Raw genomic sequence first — 13,440 nt, forward strand, 5'->3', positions numbered from 1 at the left:
ATTAATGAAATTAGGTTTGTTCAGTAATTTTATGGAAATAGAAAGTAAAATAAAAACAAAAACAACTTTTTTTTTTCACTTTAATCTTTTTCATCCTTACTTTTCAATTATTTTACCGCTTTATCTTTTTCATCCATTCTATTTCCCTAATTTCAACTACATATAGACGTTTATAAACAAAGAAATAAAATTATTTGTACTAAAATTTTATTTACAAATAAAATGGTAAATATTTTAGACTACGATACATTATTTGTAATTTAATAAAATTAGAAAACTTCGTTTCAAAATAATAATCTCACATCTATCAAACTATTACCTATTAAGTATTTTTTTTGTTATCACACCATTGTTTTAAGTAAAAAAAAATCTAACCAATGTACTTAGGATACTGATTAAGAATAATTAATCTGTCTTAGTTCTTTATTTTTATATTGAAAGTTAAAATAATTAAATACATTAATTAAGATAGTATAAATGCATATAACAAATTTTATAAAGATAAAAATGATTTTTTAAAATTTTAAACAAAACACTCGTACAAAAGAATGACTTTGAAATTTATAAGATCTCTGCTAAAACATTTTACATAATTGTTTTTTTTTTTATAATTTTTTTAAATGTTTAACACTATTTTTTTTCTAATTGTTCTGTTAATTTAAATATTTTTATATTTAATTATATTTAATTTTAACAATATTAAAACATAATTATTTTTAACATCTTTGTCTTTTAAATAAAATACATTTATATTAATGATGATTAAATTAGAATTAATTTAATATTATACCTATTTATATATTTTTTTATATGATTCGATGTATATTAATCCTGCCAGATTAGCAAATGAAAGAAAAATAAAAAAAATATAATCCAAACATTTCTTAAAATAGTCAAACCTAATTATTAAAATCAGAATCCGTTAAAAATTAATTTCCGACCAGTACGGAGAGTAGGTTTCCGGTGTACACCCACATCAATGTGAACGTTGAAAATATCCATCTCCAGAGTCCAATCTGCAATTCTCATCCTTGCTTTTTCTTACATGTAAAAGATTATTTTATTATACGACAAATTAAGTCGGTTAAGAATAATGAGGATAATACACAGAATAGTAACTAAAAATAAATAAGAAATAATTGTCGCCAAAATTTAATTACATTAATGCTATTTTCTTTTAAACAAAATGACCAACCACCGTGTTGATTGATATTACATTTGGTGACAGTGAAAATAAAAAGAATAAGAAATAAAAGGGAATAAAAGAAAGCACAGGGAAGCGAAGGAGGAACGCAGTAAGGACCTGTTTGTTTACGCGCTTTGCCTTTGGCATCCATTCATAAAATCAGTTCCTGGGTTTTGAGCACAAACAAACAGTCCCTCACTCTCGATTGGAACATTGGAATCAATCAATCAAATCAAATCAAATCAAATCAAATCAGTGAAACGGTGGTGGCGATGGAGGAAGGAGTGGGTTGTGAGATTGATGGAAGGGAATTTTAGGCGGAAGGTTCTCAGATCCACGCTCTCTCCGTCACAGAATGAAGGGTGGGAGCCGTTTCTTCACCATAGCTCTGGTCTCCGCCTGGTACGCCACCAACATTGGGGTTTTGCTCCTCAACAAGTATCTTCTCAGTAACTATGGCTTCAAGTACCCTATATTCCTCACCATGTGCCACATGACCGCTTGCTCCCTCTTCAGTTACATCGCCATCGCCTGGCTAAAGCTCGTTCCCATGCAGACCATACGATCCCGCCTCCAGTTCCTCAAGATCGCCGCTCTCAGCCTCGTCTTCTGCGTCTCCGTCGTCTTCGGCAACGTCTCCCTCCGCTACCTCCCCGTCTCCTTCAACCAGGCCATCGGCGCCACCACCCCCTTCTTCACCGCCGTCTTCGCCTATCTCATCACCTTCAAGAGAGAGGCCTGGCTCACCTACCTCACCCTCGTCCCCGTTGTCGCCGGCGTCGTCATTGCCAGCGGGGTAACGCGTCGCAATTCCCAATCTAACTTATTTCGTATTTTATTTTATTTATTTATTTTATTTTTCTTCCTACTCCTCTCGCGCTTTTTTTAATTTTATAGAAAAATTATCTTAATTATCGCTTTGCTTTTAGTCTGTCAGAAATTAACAAAAAATATTATTTCTTTCTGAACGCGGTTTTACGAACATCTATTTATAAATGTTAGGCAATTATAGCACCGACACTTGCAGACAAGACCTCCACGACTTTAACATAGGAGAGTACTATTATTGGAATCATTATTAAAATAAAGAACAAAAATCTTGTTTAGTCATGCCCTTCGTCCAATTCCAGAACTTACCGTGTGTGAAGTTTTTAAAATTTTATATTAATTACTTCAAAAGTCTTATACAGGATGGTTTTTGAGTGGGTGATATTATAAAGTCTTATCGAGCATGATTCTTCTTTTGGTTTATAGTGTGTAATCTTCAATTCTGGCACTTAATTAGAAATTATAGTTAGTTGTTGTGGTTTTTAAGATAGTTTTTCTAAAAGTCAGTACACCTATCATGTATCACAGTTTGTTACTAGATTACAGTATTAACGCTCTTTGATTCATGCTAGTCACTCTATTATGTTAAGTTAGAGTTTTTGATTGGTTGCACTGGTCGGCACTATCGAAAAATATTGTGACTTTTAGAAATATTTTATTTTCAATTCGGTAGGATGTAGGGTTATGCAGCTCCATTGGGGAATTTTGTACTTTTCATGAAACTGTTATATTGCTCGGATTGTACATCAGAATCTCTTCTGTAGTTACTTTATTTAAGAAAATGTTTGGTTAGGTTTGTTTGAGAAGCAGAGGTATCGTTGCTTTACATGTGATATTTCCGGTTATAAATAAAAACTTGTTTCGTTCATGTTGTGTAGCATTCTTGGTTTTCATTATTCTTATTTGCTGTCCCCAGCTTGCTGATTGATTCTTTTTACAAACTGGGAATTTTTTTCATGACTTTAGAAGTTTTAATTGCTGTTGAATCAAAATCAACTGTCGGCGAGGGACAGATTAAGCATTGGCAAATATTTTTTTCTCCCTCTTATGTATTTTTATTGATGAGTATAAAACAAAAATAATCTATAGCTTCTGATGTACTTGTTCTTTGTTTTCTTCGCTTATAGGGTGAACCGAGCTTCCATTTATTTGGATTCATAGTATGTATTGCAGCTACAGCTGCACGAGCCTTAAAATCCGTGTTGCAAGGAATTTTACTTTCTTCTGAAGGGTATGTATAATGAACATGCTATTTAGTTCATTACTATGTTTTCTTCAGTGGCCAGATTATATTATATTAAATATATACTGATACGTTTCTTTCGTGTACCAGAGAGAAGCTGAATTCTATGAACCTTCTTCTTTACATGGCTCCAATTGCTGTTGTTTTCCTTCTCCCTGCTACACTAATAATGGAAGAAAATGTGATTGGCATTACATTGGCTCTTGCCAGAGATGATGTGAAGATCATTTGGTATCTGCTATTTAATTCAGCACTTGCTTATCTTGTCAACCTGACCAATTTCTTGGTCACCAAACATACCAGTGCTCTTACCCTGCAGGTATGCCTCACTTATTTATAAAGGCATACGTCCTTTTCTTTGCAAACTTTGATATTTTACTCAATGAACGCATCTGCTGTAACACACAAGTTTGTCGTCAAAATGTTATTATTTATCTAATTTCTTGTTTTTTTTTTTTGTTTTAATTTATTCGTTTCCATATGTTCTTTAGTGCCTTCATTTTCGTGTTGTTATTTCTCTAGGCGCCTTATTATTATTGTTTTTCATTTCTTTAAGAATAAATTATTTGGAAACACATTTACCTAGGGTCATCTAAGTTTCTAGACTGTCTAGTTAACTAGTGTAGAGTTCCTCAAAATTTCCAAGCACTTAGTTTTCCAGTTTCCGTTTCATAAGTAGTTCAAGGATTGGTGATGAATATTTTCTATTGGATCTTTAAAACTAGTGCCGGGGCACTATTTTCAAATACTGCTATCTTTCAGGGCACGGGGGTCTAGTTCTTATGATGCCAAACTATTTACTGAATTTCTCTGTAAAATTTAATCCGAGTTAACTGTTCAGTGACATTTCAGATGATATTGATTCAGTTCATTAGAGATATCTTGGCTAAGTTCATTATAGATATATAGTTTATGAAGAACTATAAGAGTTGTTGTTTAGGGGTGTTTTTCCGTGGAAATGCAGATTTAAAAATTTGTTTGTTGGCATTTTCGTAAACGGGTGTGTAACACCGTATTCTTTTGGATTCGTGAAAGGTCAAAGGAATTTGATTCAAGTGAGGATAACTGGATAAACAGTCCAGGACTTGATACTTGCACAAACTTATGTTATGTTCATGCTCTAAGAACTAATCCGAGATTCGGCTCTTGCAGGTACTTGGGAATGCTAAAGGTGCTGTAGCAGTAGTAGTTTCAATTCTGATATTTAGAAACCCAGTGTCAGTCACTGGAATGATGGGTTATTCATTCACAGTCCTTGGAGTAGTTCTTTATAGTGAAGCCAAAAAGCGAAGCAAGTGATACAGATGCTGTCATTCATGAGATTTGGGAAGTCAGCAATGAATTCCCTATATTTGTCTTCATCCCTGTGGGGACAACCTCGAGATTCCGTGAGGCAAATTTGTTAGCATGATTGTGACCAGAATCCGGATGTTTCAGACTATATATACAATTTTTTTACCCCCACATGGAAAGCCTCATTAAACGGTTACCGTATTAGCAGCTGTGCAGAAATAGCCCACAGTACAAAGTTTCAATAAGTGACTGATCGATCTCTTTGAAGAAAGAGTTGTAGAATTGGATCCTCTGCTCATTTGTTGTTTACATTTGTTTATTGATGATAAAGTTCGTGGTTTTTCTCATAGCAACAGTTCTGTATTACCTATCCCAAAAAAATGTGTAGTGTGTAATGTTTTTTTCTTAATGAGGGTTGAGGGGATTCTATAGTCTTTCAAACTAGGAAATTATACAACTTTTGTTCATTATGTGTTAGAATGTAGCCATATATCCTTTTTATTTTACAAGTATATTCAGAATCTGGATTGACTTTATTTATAAAAATAATTTCAAGGGCCATAACCCAACGGCATCATACACATGAATAGATCAGTCATCACTTTATTTTTGTTCCTTCTTAGTAGCCCTGATTTTGCAAGTGTAGCTTTCTTCATTTTGAATTTTCATTTTGAAGTTCATTTCTTGTTATCTCCAAAGGAGACAAAGAGCTTTCTACTAAACCCCGCAATTTTTAGAAACGTACGCGAATGCCACATATTTTGGTCACTTACAAAGCACGCGACATTACAACTAGTTTTCAAGATATTAAATATTGAAACAGATCCATTTGCTTAGGGCCTCAACAACGAACACTTGTCACTCATAACCAATATGCAACTAAGGTGTTAATGAGATTTCTGAATACTATCTTCTCGAACACCTTTCTTGGGTCCCAGAAAACATGCTAGCAACTTTACTGGGGGACCCTCGTCTAGAATAACCAACAGGTATCATCAACAGTAAGCAGAAACACCCAATTCCGTAGACCCATATTATAAATTGCTCATTCCAAACGAAGTTTCAAAAAGGAAAATTCAAGGTAGTTACCAGTTTAGAGTTGTTTTGTCAGCTTGCTTGATAGCTGTTCAAATTGAAATTATCACCATTTAATGAGGCACCAATTCAAAAATCACGAACATATGAGACTGGAAGTTCTTCTTCAAAGAGTCTGTCTCATTGAAGAGTTGTTCATAGTGAGGCTTACCGTAAAGAACATCTTCCACGGAGGAATAATTGTTGAACTTAAACATGAAGATCATCATGAATAATGGGGCCAGAAGTAAGAACTTAGAAGTTAAAATCGAAAACTAATCCAAAATATATTCAACATAATCGTTGGAAGTGTAATGTCATAATAGCAATCGAATAACCTTATTTTCCATATACTTATCCCTTCTTGTTGAAATTTTTATACGTTTCAGCCATTGCCAACTTCAAAGAAAAGCAGGAATCATTGAAATAGAAAACAAAATTTTGAGAATGAAGAAAAATGTTCCGAAAACATGAAACTAAACCAACCACACAACTGAACATCGACCGTTTTTGTTACAAGTCTTGGTCTTTTCGTTAAGTGCTAATAAAAGACATATCTTTCGTCTCTTAGATGTTCACCAAACATACCCCCACCACTTTCAAATGTAATGTAGATTTTAAGACCTTTAATTTATAACAACTTCAGCTTCTACATCAATTGAAACAACCCAGTTGACAAAGTGAAAGATAAATATCTTTTTGGACAGTTTAGTTGCAGAGAAACTTCAACATGCACTCAGATTGTACAAAGTTGTTTGTTATAATATCTTATGCAACAATTCATTCTTCTAGATTCCTGCAATTTTTAAGAGATTGAACAAGTAATTTCAGTAGTTGACGAAAAGACAAGGAAAAGTGAACTAAATAAATAGTCCTACACTTTTTTTGCAATGAATCTGTTTTTAACTACTAAACGAAAAGAATAAACTATTTGCTAAATGAAATATCGATATACAGGAAATTTCATTATTTCAAGAAATTTTAAATACGTTGAAACACTCTTAAAAAATAGCTTGACAAAAATACAAAGTCTCACTAGTCACATTTAGTCATTTAGAGGACTAACAAAAATAGAAAATACCAAAACATCTAGAAGCTTCTAAGATTATATATGGTGTTATATTACTTGAGGTACTGCACCTGAAAAAAGAAAGAAAAATCTGTACAAAAAGATTGAGATACTAAAACCAATTTCAATGAATTGTGAAGAACTGGGTTATTTATTTAATCTTGATGTAATCAAATTCCGGAAAAGCAAATTAAACTATGGTGAGTGTAAATGTATGCAGGTAGCAACAGGAGAAGAAAGAAAGAGGAAAAACTATAGATCCCGCCACATTTTAAAACTTGAAACCCTCTCTAACTAATTTTCTGTTCCATTGTTTCTCCGCAACAACCATGTTGCGCTTCTTCTTCTCCGTGGCTCTCTGGTTTCTCTGCCTCCTCCCTCACGCCCTCCCCCACCCCTGCATCGGCGTCACCTACTCCGCCCCAAGCGGCTCCTCCAACCACCACTCCCAGGAGGTGGAGCGCATCTCCGGTGGCCTCCGGCAGCTGAAGGCGAGATCGCTCCGGCTGGAAAACGCGGACCCGTCCATCACCCGGAGCCTCCTCTACACGAACACGACGCTCTTCCTCACCATTCCCAACTACATGGTCTCGCAAATCGCCCAAAACCGCTCCGTAGCAGAGTCCTGGCTCTACACCCACGTCGTCCCATTCTATCCACGTGTCAAAATCACCACCATCTCGGTAGGCAACGCCTTCCCCGACGTGCACCCGGAATCCCTCAACGACCTCATCCCGGCAATCTCCAACGTCCACGTGTCTCTCCGCGTACTCGGCATCCGCAAGATCAAGGTGTCCACGTCATTCTCCTTCGTCACCGCCCTGTCATCCCCGTTCCCGCCCTCAAACGCACAGTTTCAAGAACCCCCAGGGGTCACACTCTTCGGTCCTCTCCTCCAATTCTTGCAGGATACAGATTCCTCCTTCTTGATCAACCTCTACCCTTACAACCTCTACCGTTTGAACCCCGAGATCCCCCTCGGCATCGCGCTCTTCCAAGAATACCCCTTCAACTTCCGCGACGACTTCACCACCGGCGTCCGCTACCGCAACCTCTTCGACGTCATGGTCGACGCCGTTGTCTCCGCCCTCGCTGTCGCCGGCTACGAGACCATCCCCCTCGTCGTGACGGAAACCGGCTGGCCTAGCTTTAGCAACCTCGGCAACGAGTTCGACGCCAACCTGGGCTACGCCGGGATTTATCTGAAGGGCCTCGTGAAACACCTGAAGTCCGGCATGGGAACGCCGTTGCTGAAGGACGGTGTGCGCGAGGTTTTCGTGTACGAGATGTTCGATAAGGACGAAGGAACAGGGAGGAGTTGGGGGGTTCTCTACGCCAACGGAACTGCCAAGTACCGCGTGGATTTCTCCTCTTCCTCTCTTGCTTCTTCGCCTGTTCGCGTGGCGGTGATCATCGTTTTCTTGATTTTCGTTATTACGTGACTTTGTTATCGGTTCAGTTGTGCTGTTTTTGTTGTAGAATTTCTTCATGCAGAGACTGACGTGGGGATAATTAGATTTGTTCTTGCGTTTTGTGTTTGTTGATTACTTCTTTTGTATGTCATCATAGAGATTGTTGTATGAACGCTGATTTCTCTTTAGTATTGTGATACAAAAATAATACTTTTTACACCCTTTTAAAAAATAATATCCCGATAAATTTCCTTTAACAATATAAGAATATATAAAAATACGATACATATAATTAAAATATTAATGTTTTAAATATAATTTTACGTGTAAACTTTTTATTGTAAAAAATATTCATTTTACGTTTAAAATAATTATATGTTTTATTATTTATTATTTATTTTTTATATAGTTTTCACACTTTAATTGATTTTTAAATTAATTAAAAATACATACCAATTTTATTTAGAATTTATCTTCCAAAATTACCATCTAGCTACGGTCTAATATTTTGGGCCATATACGTGTTTTCACAAAAAATGGATCACTCTATTCAAATAAAATTGATTAACAACTTCCTAAACTGAGTTTAAATTTATGTTTATTGAAACGGATTCCCAAGTCTGACCATTTAGTTTTTCAAATCTGATATTACAAATGAAAACAGTGATGAGTTAACTAATTAAGAATCAACAAATAATTTCAAGTGAAAATATACTAATCAAATGATTTGTAGAAAATATTGAGAGATTGATGCATGACAAAAACGCAAACCTAATTGACATTAAAGTGTGATGAAGTTTGTACAAATATTTAATGAAAGGATAAGGATTGAGATGTGAATATCCAGAAGAGAACATAGGACAAATCCAATGCATTGTTTGACTATTTCCAATATATTTAATTTAATACATTTAAAATAAACTTTTCTGAATACGAAGAATTAAAATAGAATTTATTTCAAAATGTAGAGATTAAAAATATAATTAAATATATTTAATATTTAAATTTAATTAATAATTAATTATTTATATTTAACTTTTTCTTTTACATTTTGTTTGATGAATCGTTTGCAAATGTCGTATGTCAACAATTGTTAAAATCAAAAGAAATTTAAGGAAACATATGAGTTCAATTTTCACACATGATAAACTTATAATTTGACACATGATATATTCAATAAGTATTAAAATTTAATTAAATTAAAATCAGATATTAAAATTAAAATAAATTAAAAATTGAAATATAGGATCTAATATTTTATTTTAAAGTTTAAATATGTATAAACACGTTTGAACGAATTTATCCTATGAATAGATACTTTTAGGAGAACTTTATTTGAGAATCATCTAAGAACTCCCTTGTCAGTTTTTATTCCGGAGAAGAATTAGATTTCATTTTTAAAATTATAACTAAAAATACGGAGGTACCAAACAAAAGAAAAAGGAGGTTCCTTTTCCTTCTTATCTTTTTTTTTAAGGAAAAAGAACTTCAAAAAAATTAAAGAATTATTTTGTTTTTTATATATACTTACTTCTTAAATATATATATATAATAATAATAATAATAATAATAATAATAATAATAATAACAGTAGTAATATAATAAAAAAAATTGACAGCACATATCTCCAGAAAAATTATATTTTCACTCTCTATCATCCTTTGACCGAAAATGACATGTGATTACAATATCCTTAATATGAACAAATGGGAGATGCAGAGAATTAAACCTTGTAAAAAAACAAATCAATAGTCGTATAGTGTAGGATATGAAACTAAAATCCAGCTTCTATGTTCTTCTTTGCAGTTCAAACTTGTCAAATATAGGATCCGGAAGCAAAAAAACTCTTATTCCTCTATCACCAACAATCAAAGCATCCATTTCAGTGCTGATGACACTTTTTATGCGGAATCCCTTCGTTTCTATCACATTCCTTTGTCTAGAAAAAAACTCATTCCCTTTGGAAGAATCTGCATCATCTCTGCAAAAACATAGATCATACATTGGTTCCTTAAGATGGAAGTTCTTAAGTATGGTATAGCTAAAGAGGAATCAGCTATTGTTTTGGAGGGAAAGAGATTGTTTGTTTCTAAGATAAAACCTAGTATAAGACCAACAATTTTAAACATGGTTATAGAATTAATCAAGGAGAAATTAGAAACTGGAACATTCACATATTGTTGATAAGAGTGGTAAGATGTCTGTGCTAACTTAACTAAGCACTGAAACCATCTGGGAATTCACATGAGATAAAAGTAAGAGAAGGGTAGATTCTTTCAAAGTGAGGTTTAGATTCCAAAGAAACAGAATTTGAGATCCTCCTTTAATCATTATCCATGATAACTAAAAGGAAAAAATAAATAAAATCAGAATACCTCATCATCAAGGAAGACCAGCCTCTAAAGCCAGCAGAGAGAAGATGATTGATGGTGACATTTTGGTGTTCTCCATGCTCTCTTGATAACAAAATTATGGACCATCCACCAGCTTGAAGCTTCATGTATAATCTTAAAACAAACATGCGTTTTAAATTCTTTGCCTCTATGATACAATTGTCATTGCTGTTGTATCATGAAAACCACATCAAAAGAAAACCATGTCAGGTTACTGCTAAAAATATGTGCAGAGCTGATGAACAACTTAAAAATACATAACGAAAGGGTTGCATAACAGATGCAAGTTGGAGTGACAAAAAATTTGCATAAAAATTTTGAACACCATAATTCCAGCTGGTCATGATTCAATTTTTATACCATCAACAATTGAGGAACATAAAGGTGAGTTAAGTAACACAATAAAAGACAAAGTTCATCAAGATTGAGATTACATGTCACTTCAAGAATTTCCCAGCAAAAGTATTTCTTCAAAGAAATAAGAATTTCTCTTACAAATACCCAAAACTGAACCAATAGATGTAAGATTCCTTTCAGAGAAATTATGGCCTCATACACAGGGAGGATAAGGTGGATGATAAGATTACCTTTGCAGCAAAGTAGAAGAATGAAGATTTGGGGAAACGATTCCATCTATGTCTATCAACACCACATCAAGATCGTCATCTGATGGTTGAACAGAGTTGAAATAGTCCTCCATTACAGATTTGGTTGAATCCAAGTCTCTAGCATATTGACCTCCCTTGATATACCGTATGGCAAGGTCCTTGCAGAGGCTAGGAAAGTTATGTTCTTCCAAGTTATTGAGCTTGGCATGCAGAGAATAAACCTTGCAGTAGTTATACTCGTCATTTATATTCCGAAGCTCAGTAATTCCAGCATGACTACTTTGACAAGATTGCAGCATCATTGCCAGTGAAACCAACAAAGTAATTAATAAAAGTCCTGCAGCGGCTAATGCAGAAACAAGGATAGTTGCAACAATGGATGTGATGTAGAATCCTGATTCCAGCACAAAACTGCTCCTCCTCAACTCTGTAACAGGGAAAGAAATAGGATAAATAATCATCCAAATAGTAAGTTGAAGTGACAAAGCTTCTATTACATACCAGAACCACCAGAGAGAGTGTGAGCAGAATACATCTGCTCCATTTGATGGCCATAAGCAGACATAACTTCAAGCTGCCGCTAATATCAATTCTAAAATCCAGTTAAAGCAGCACCCACCAACTGTTTGCTTCAAGTACTAGAAATCAAAGGGGCATCCTGAAAATTTTGAGTGATATCAGGTCCAACAACAGTGACAAAGATGATTGCTAAGCACTCCACTTTTGACATAACCAAAACTTACAAGTAAATACAGGGAACATCTTTTCTTTTTGCTTTGTTTCTATCCCTTCCCAAGTTTTTTGACAATGAAACATTTTAATAGAAAGGGATGAGGAGACGGGGAAGAAGCTATCACTCATGAGCCCAAATAACTGTTCAACAATTCCCCTTTCTTTTTCCATGAGAATTTCCCACCACTGAATCACCTGATCCTATAACAGAATATAAAAACAACCCTTTCAAATTAAAGAATATAAAATAAAACATTCAGCGGGCACACGATCTGGGTATCCACAAGCTCCTAACCAACCTGGCTTCCGATCACACAGAACGCAACAAATAACACTAATCGGCTCAAAACAAAGATGAAAGAGGGAGTAGAAACTGACCCAAAGAACGGTGTTTCAGTTTGTTGCATCCCAGTTAACTTCAAAAATCAAATCTTTTCAGATTTCGTCATCTGAATGTGTATTGTTAAATTGGTGATTCGGGAAGACAGTGAGAGAAAGTAGCACCCAAGAAAGACATTATGATACGCAAAGTGAATCATGGAAGGAAACAATTGACTGAAACAATAGATAGATCAATAATTCCACAGGAAGGTTATTTGGACATTGTAATGTTTAGTTTATTCATTTATTAAACATGTCTTTCCATGTTTGAGGAGAGAGATAACTTGGACTAAGGAGGAGTGAAGTCACTCTAATATAATGAGTCTTCTTTTCTTTATCCTTTGTTTGTTTTTGGTCGTTTAAACAATTAAGGTGTATAACCAAACACAGTCAATTACCAATCAAATTGTAACACTACTTCAAATTGTTTTCATACTCTGTCATTTTCCAGAACATGGGTGTACCCTTCTGAAATCATTATTCTGTTCTATTCTATCCACCGAATAGCGTAATGAAAACGTATTCACCAATTTAAGCACAACACAACTATAGTAAAAGAAAGTGAGGAGAATATTGGGATATTTAACATTAGGAGAAGTGTATTAAAACGCTAACCAAATTTTAAACACAAAACAAAGTATTCAGAGGATTAATTTACTATACGAGGTTGTGAGAACGTGCGATATATTGTTGAATAGTTGCATTCACCTCTGAAAATGAGGGACTCAGCCCCACTTGGCACAGGAGTCAGAATGGTGTGGGGTTAAAGTTGGTAGTGGCTAGCAAGATTCCAGATTCCGAAGGCCCACTTAATAATTAAACAATAACAAGAATAATAGTAAAATTAATAATAAATAGATAAACTAAATAATGTAAAATAGTGACGTCGTAGCTTGGAGCAATCAAATCAGAAGGCAATCTGAAAGACAGATAGACAATGCTTACCTTTCTCAGTTAAAATTATCAACTAATATTCTCCTTTATCTCTAACATAACACGCTTTTAAGATTTATCATTTAAGAAAACAAATTAAGCACAACGAATCTGAATTAATGAGTAATAGTAATGTTGACTATTTAAATTTTACAAAGTCAACCTAACAATTTTCATATACACACTATATATATATACATATAAATGCAAGTAAAATACTTTAGAGATTTAAAAAATGGCCATTATGGACTCCATAGAGTGATATACCCACAACAGGAAACGGGGCAA

The 13,440-nt window shown here is 34.4% G+C and overlaps 3 protein-coding genes across 4 annotated transcripts; 2 read left to right on the forward strand and 1 right to left on the reverse strand.

Annotated features, from left to right (window-relative positions):
• Positions 1-1,541: 1,541 nt before the first annotated feature.
• LOC114195216 (probable sugar phosphate/phosphate translocator At3g11320) lies at positions 1,542-5,096 on the forward strand. The gene is made up of 4 exons (XM_028085609.1): positions 1,542-1,982; positions 3,142-3,245; positions 3,348-3,576; positions 4,410-5,096. Exons 1-4 carry the CDS (start codon positions 1,542-1,544, stop codon positions 4,554-4,556), a joined length of 921 nt encoding a protein of 306 aa, XP_027941410.1. The 3' UTR covers positions 4,557-5,096.
• Positions 5,097-7,022: 1,926 nt separating this feature from the next.
• On the forward strand, positions 7,023-8,287 carry LOC114195130 (probable glucan endo-1,3-beta-glucosidase A6). The gene has a single exon (XM_028085521.1). It carries the CDS (start codon positions 7,023-7,025, stop codon positions 8,133-8,135), a length of 1,113 nt encoding a protein of 370 aa, XP_027941322.1. The 3' UTR covers positions 8,136-8,287.
• A 1,442-nt stretch (positions 8,288-9,729) lies between these two features.
• Positions 9,730-12,515, reverse strand: LOC114193121 (uncharacterized protein At2g39920-like). 2 transcript variants are annotated; one of them, XM_028082821.1, is made up of 6 exons: positions 12,217-12,515; positions 11,850-12,039; positions 11,608-11,764; positions 11,086-11,533; positions 10,481-10,666; positions 9,730-10,086 (listed from the first exon to the last, which is right to left on the reverse strand). In XM_028082821.1, exons 3-6 carry the CDS (start codon positions 11,669-11,671, stop codon positions 9,894-9,896), a joined length of 891 nt encoding a protein of 296 aa, XP_027938622.1. In that variant the 5' UTR covers positions 11,672-11,764; positions 11,850-12,039; positions 12,217-12,515; the 3' UTR covers positions 9,730-9,893. The 2 variants fall into 2 exon arrangements, with proteins under 2 accessions (XP_027938622.1, XP_027938623.1); XM_028082822.1 differs by lacking the exon at positions 11,850-12,039.
• Positions 12,516-13,440: the final 925 nt, after the last annotated feature.

Source organism: Vigna unguiculata, chromosome 8 (genome assembly GCF_004118075.2).
Source record: "Vigna unguiculata cultivar IT97K-499-35 chromosome 8, ASM411807v1, whole genome shotgun sequence".
In the NCBI taxonomy this organism is placed as follows: Eukaryota; Viridiplantae; Streptophyta; class Magnoliopsida; order Fabales; family Fabaceae; genus Vigna; species Vigna unguiculata.

What these genes read in the sequence shown, in the direction of transcription:
- LOC114195130 (XM_028085521.1), top strand. Translation starts at nt 7,023, where the DNA reads ATGTTGCGCTTCTTCTTCTCCGTGGCTCTCTGGTTTCTCTGCCTCCTC.
- LOC114193121 (XM_028082822.1), bottom strand. Translation starts at nt 11,671, where the DNA reads ATGTCTGCTTATGGCCATCAAATGGAGCAGATGTATTCTGCTCACACT. An exon ending in CACTCTCTCTGGTGGTTCTG is followed by an intron (nt 11,534 to 11,607) that starts GTATGTAATAGA and finishes TCCCTGTTACAG; the next exon opens with AGTTGAGGAGGAGCAGTTTT. An exon ending in TCTTCTACTTTGCTGCAAAG is followed by an intron (nt 10,667 to 11,085) that starts GTAATCTTATCA and finishes ATGATACAACAG; the next exon opens with CAATGACAATTGTATCATAG.
- LOC114195216 (XM_028085609.1), top strand. Translation starts at nt 1,542, where the DNA reads ATGAAGGGTGGGAGCCGTTTCTTCACCATAGCTCTGGTCTCCGCCTGG. An exon ending in ATTTTACTTTCTTCTGAAGG is followed by an intron (nt 3,246 to 3,347) that starts GTATGTATAATG and finishes TTCGTGTACCAG; the next exon opens with AGAGAAGCTGAATTCTATGA. An exon ending in CCAGTGCTCTTACCCTGCAG is followed by an intron (nt 3,577 to 4,409) that starts GTATGCCTCACT and finishes CGGCTCTTGCAG; the next exon opens with GTACTTGGGAATGCTAAAGG.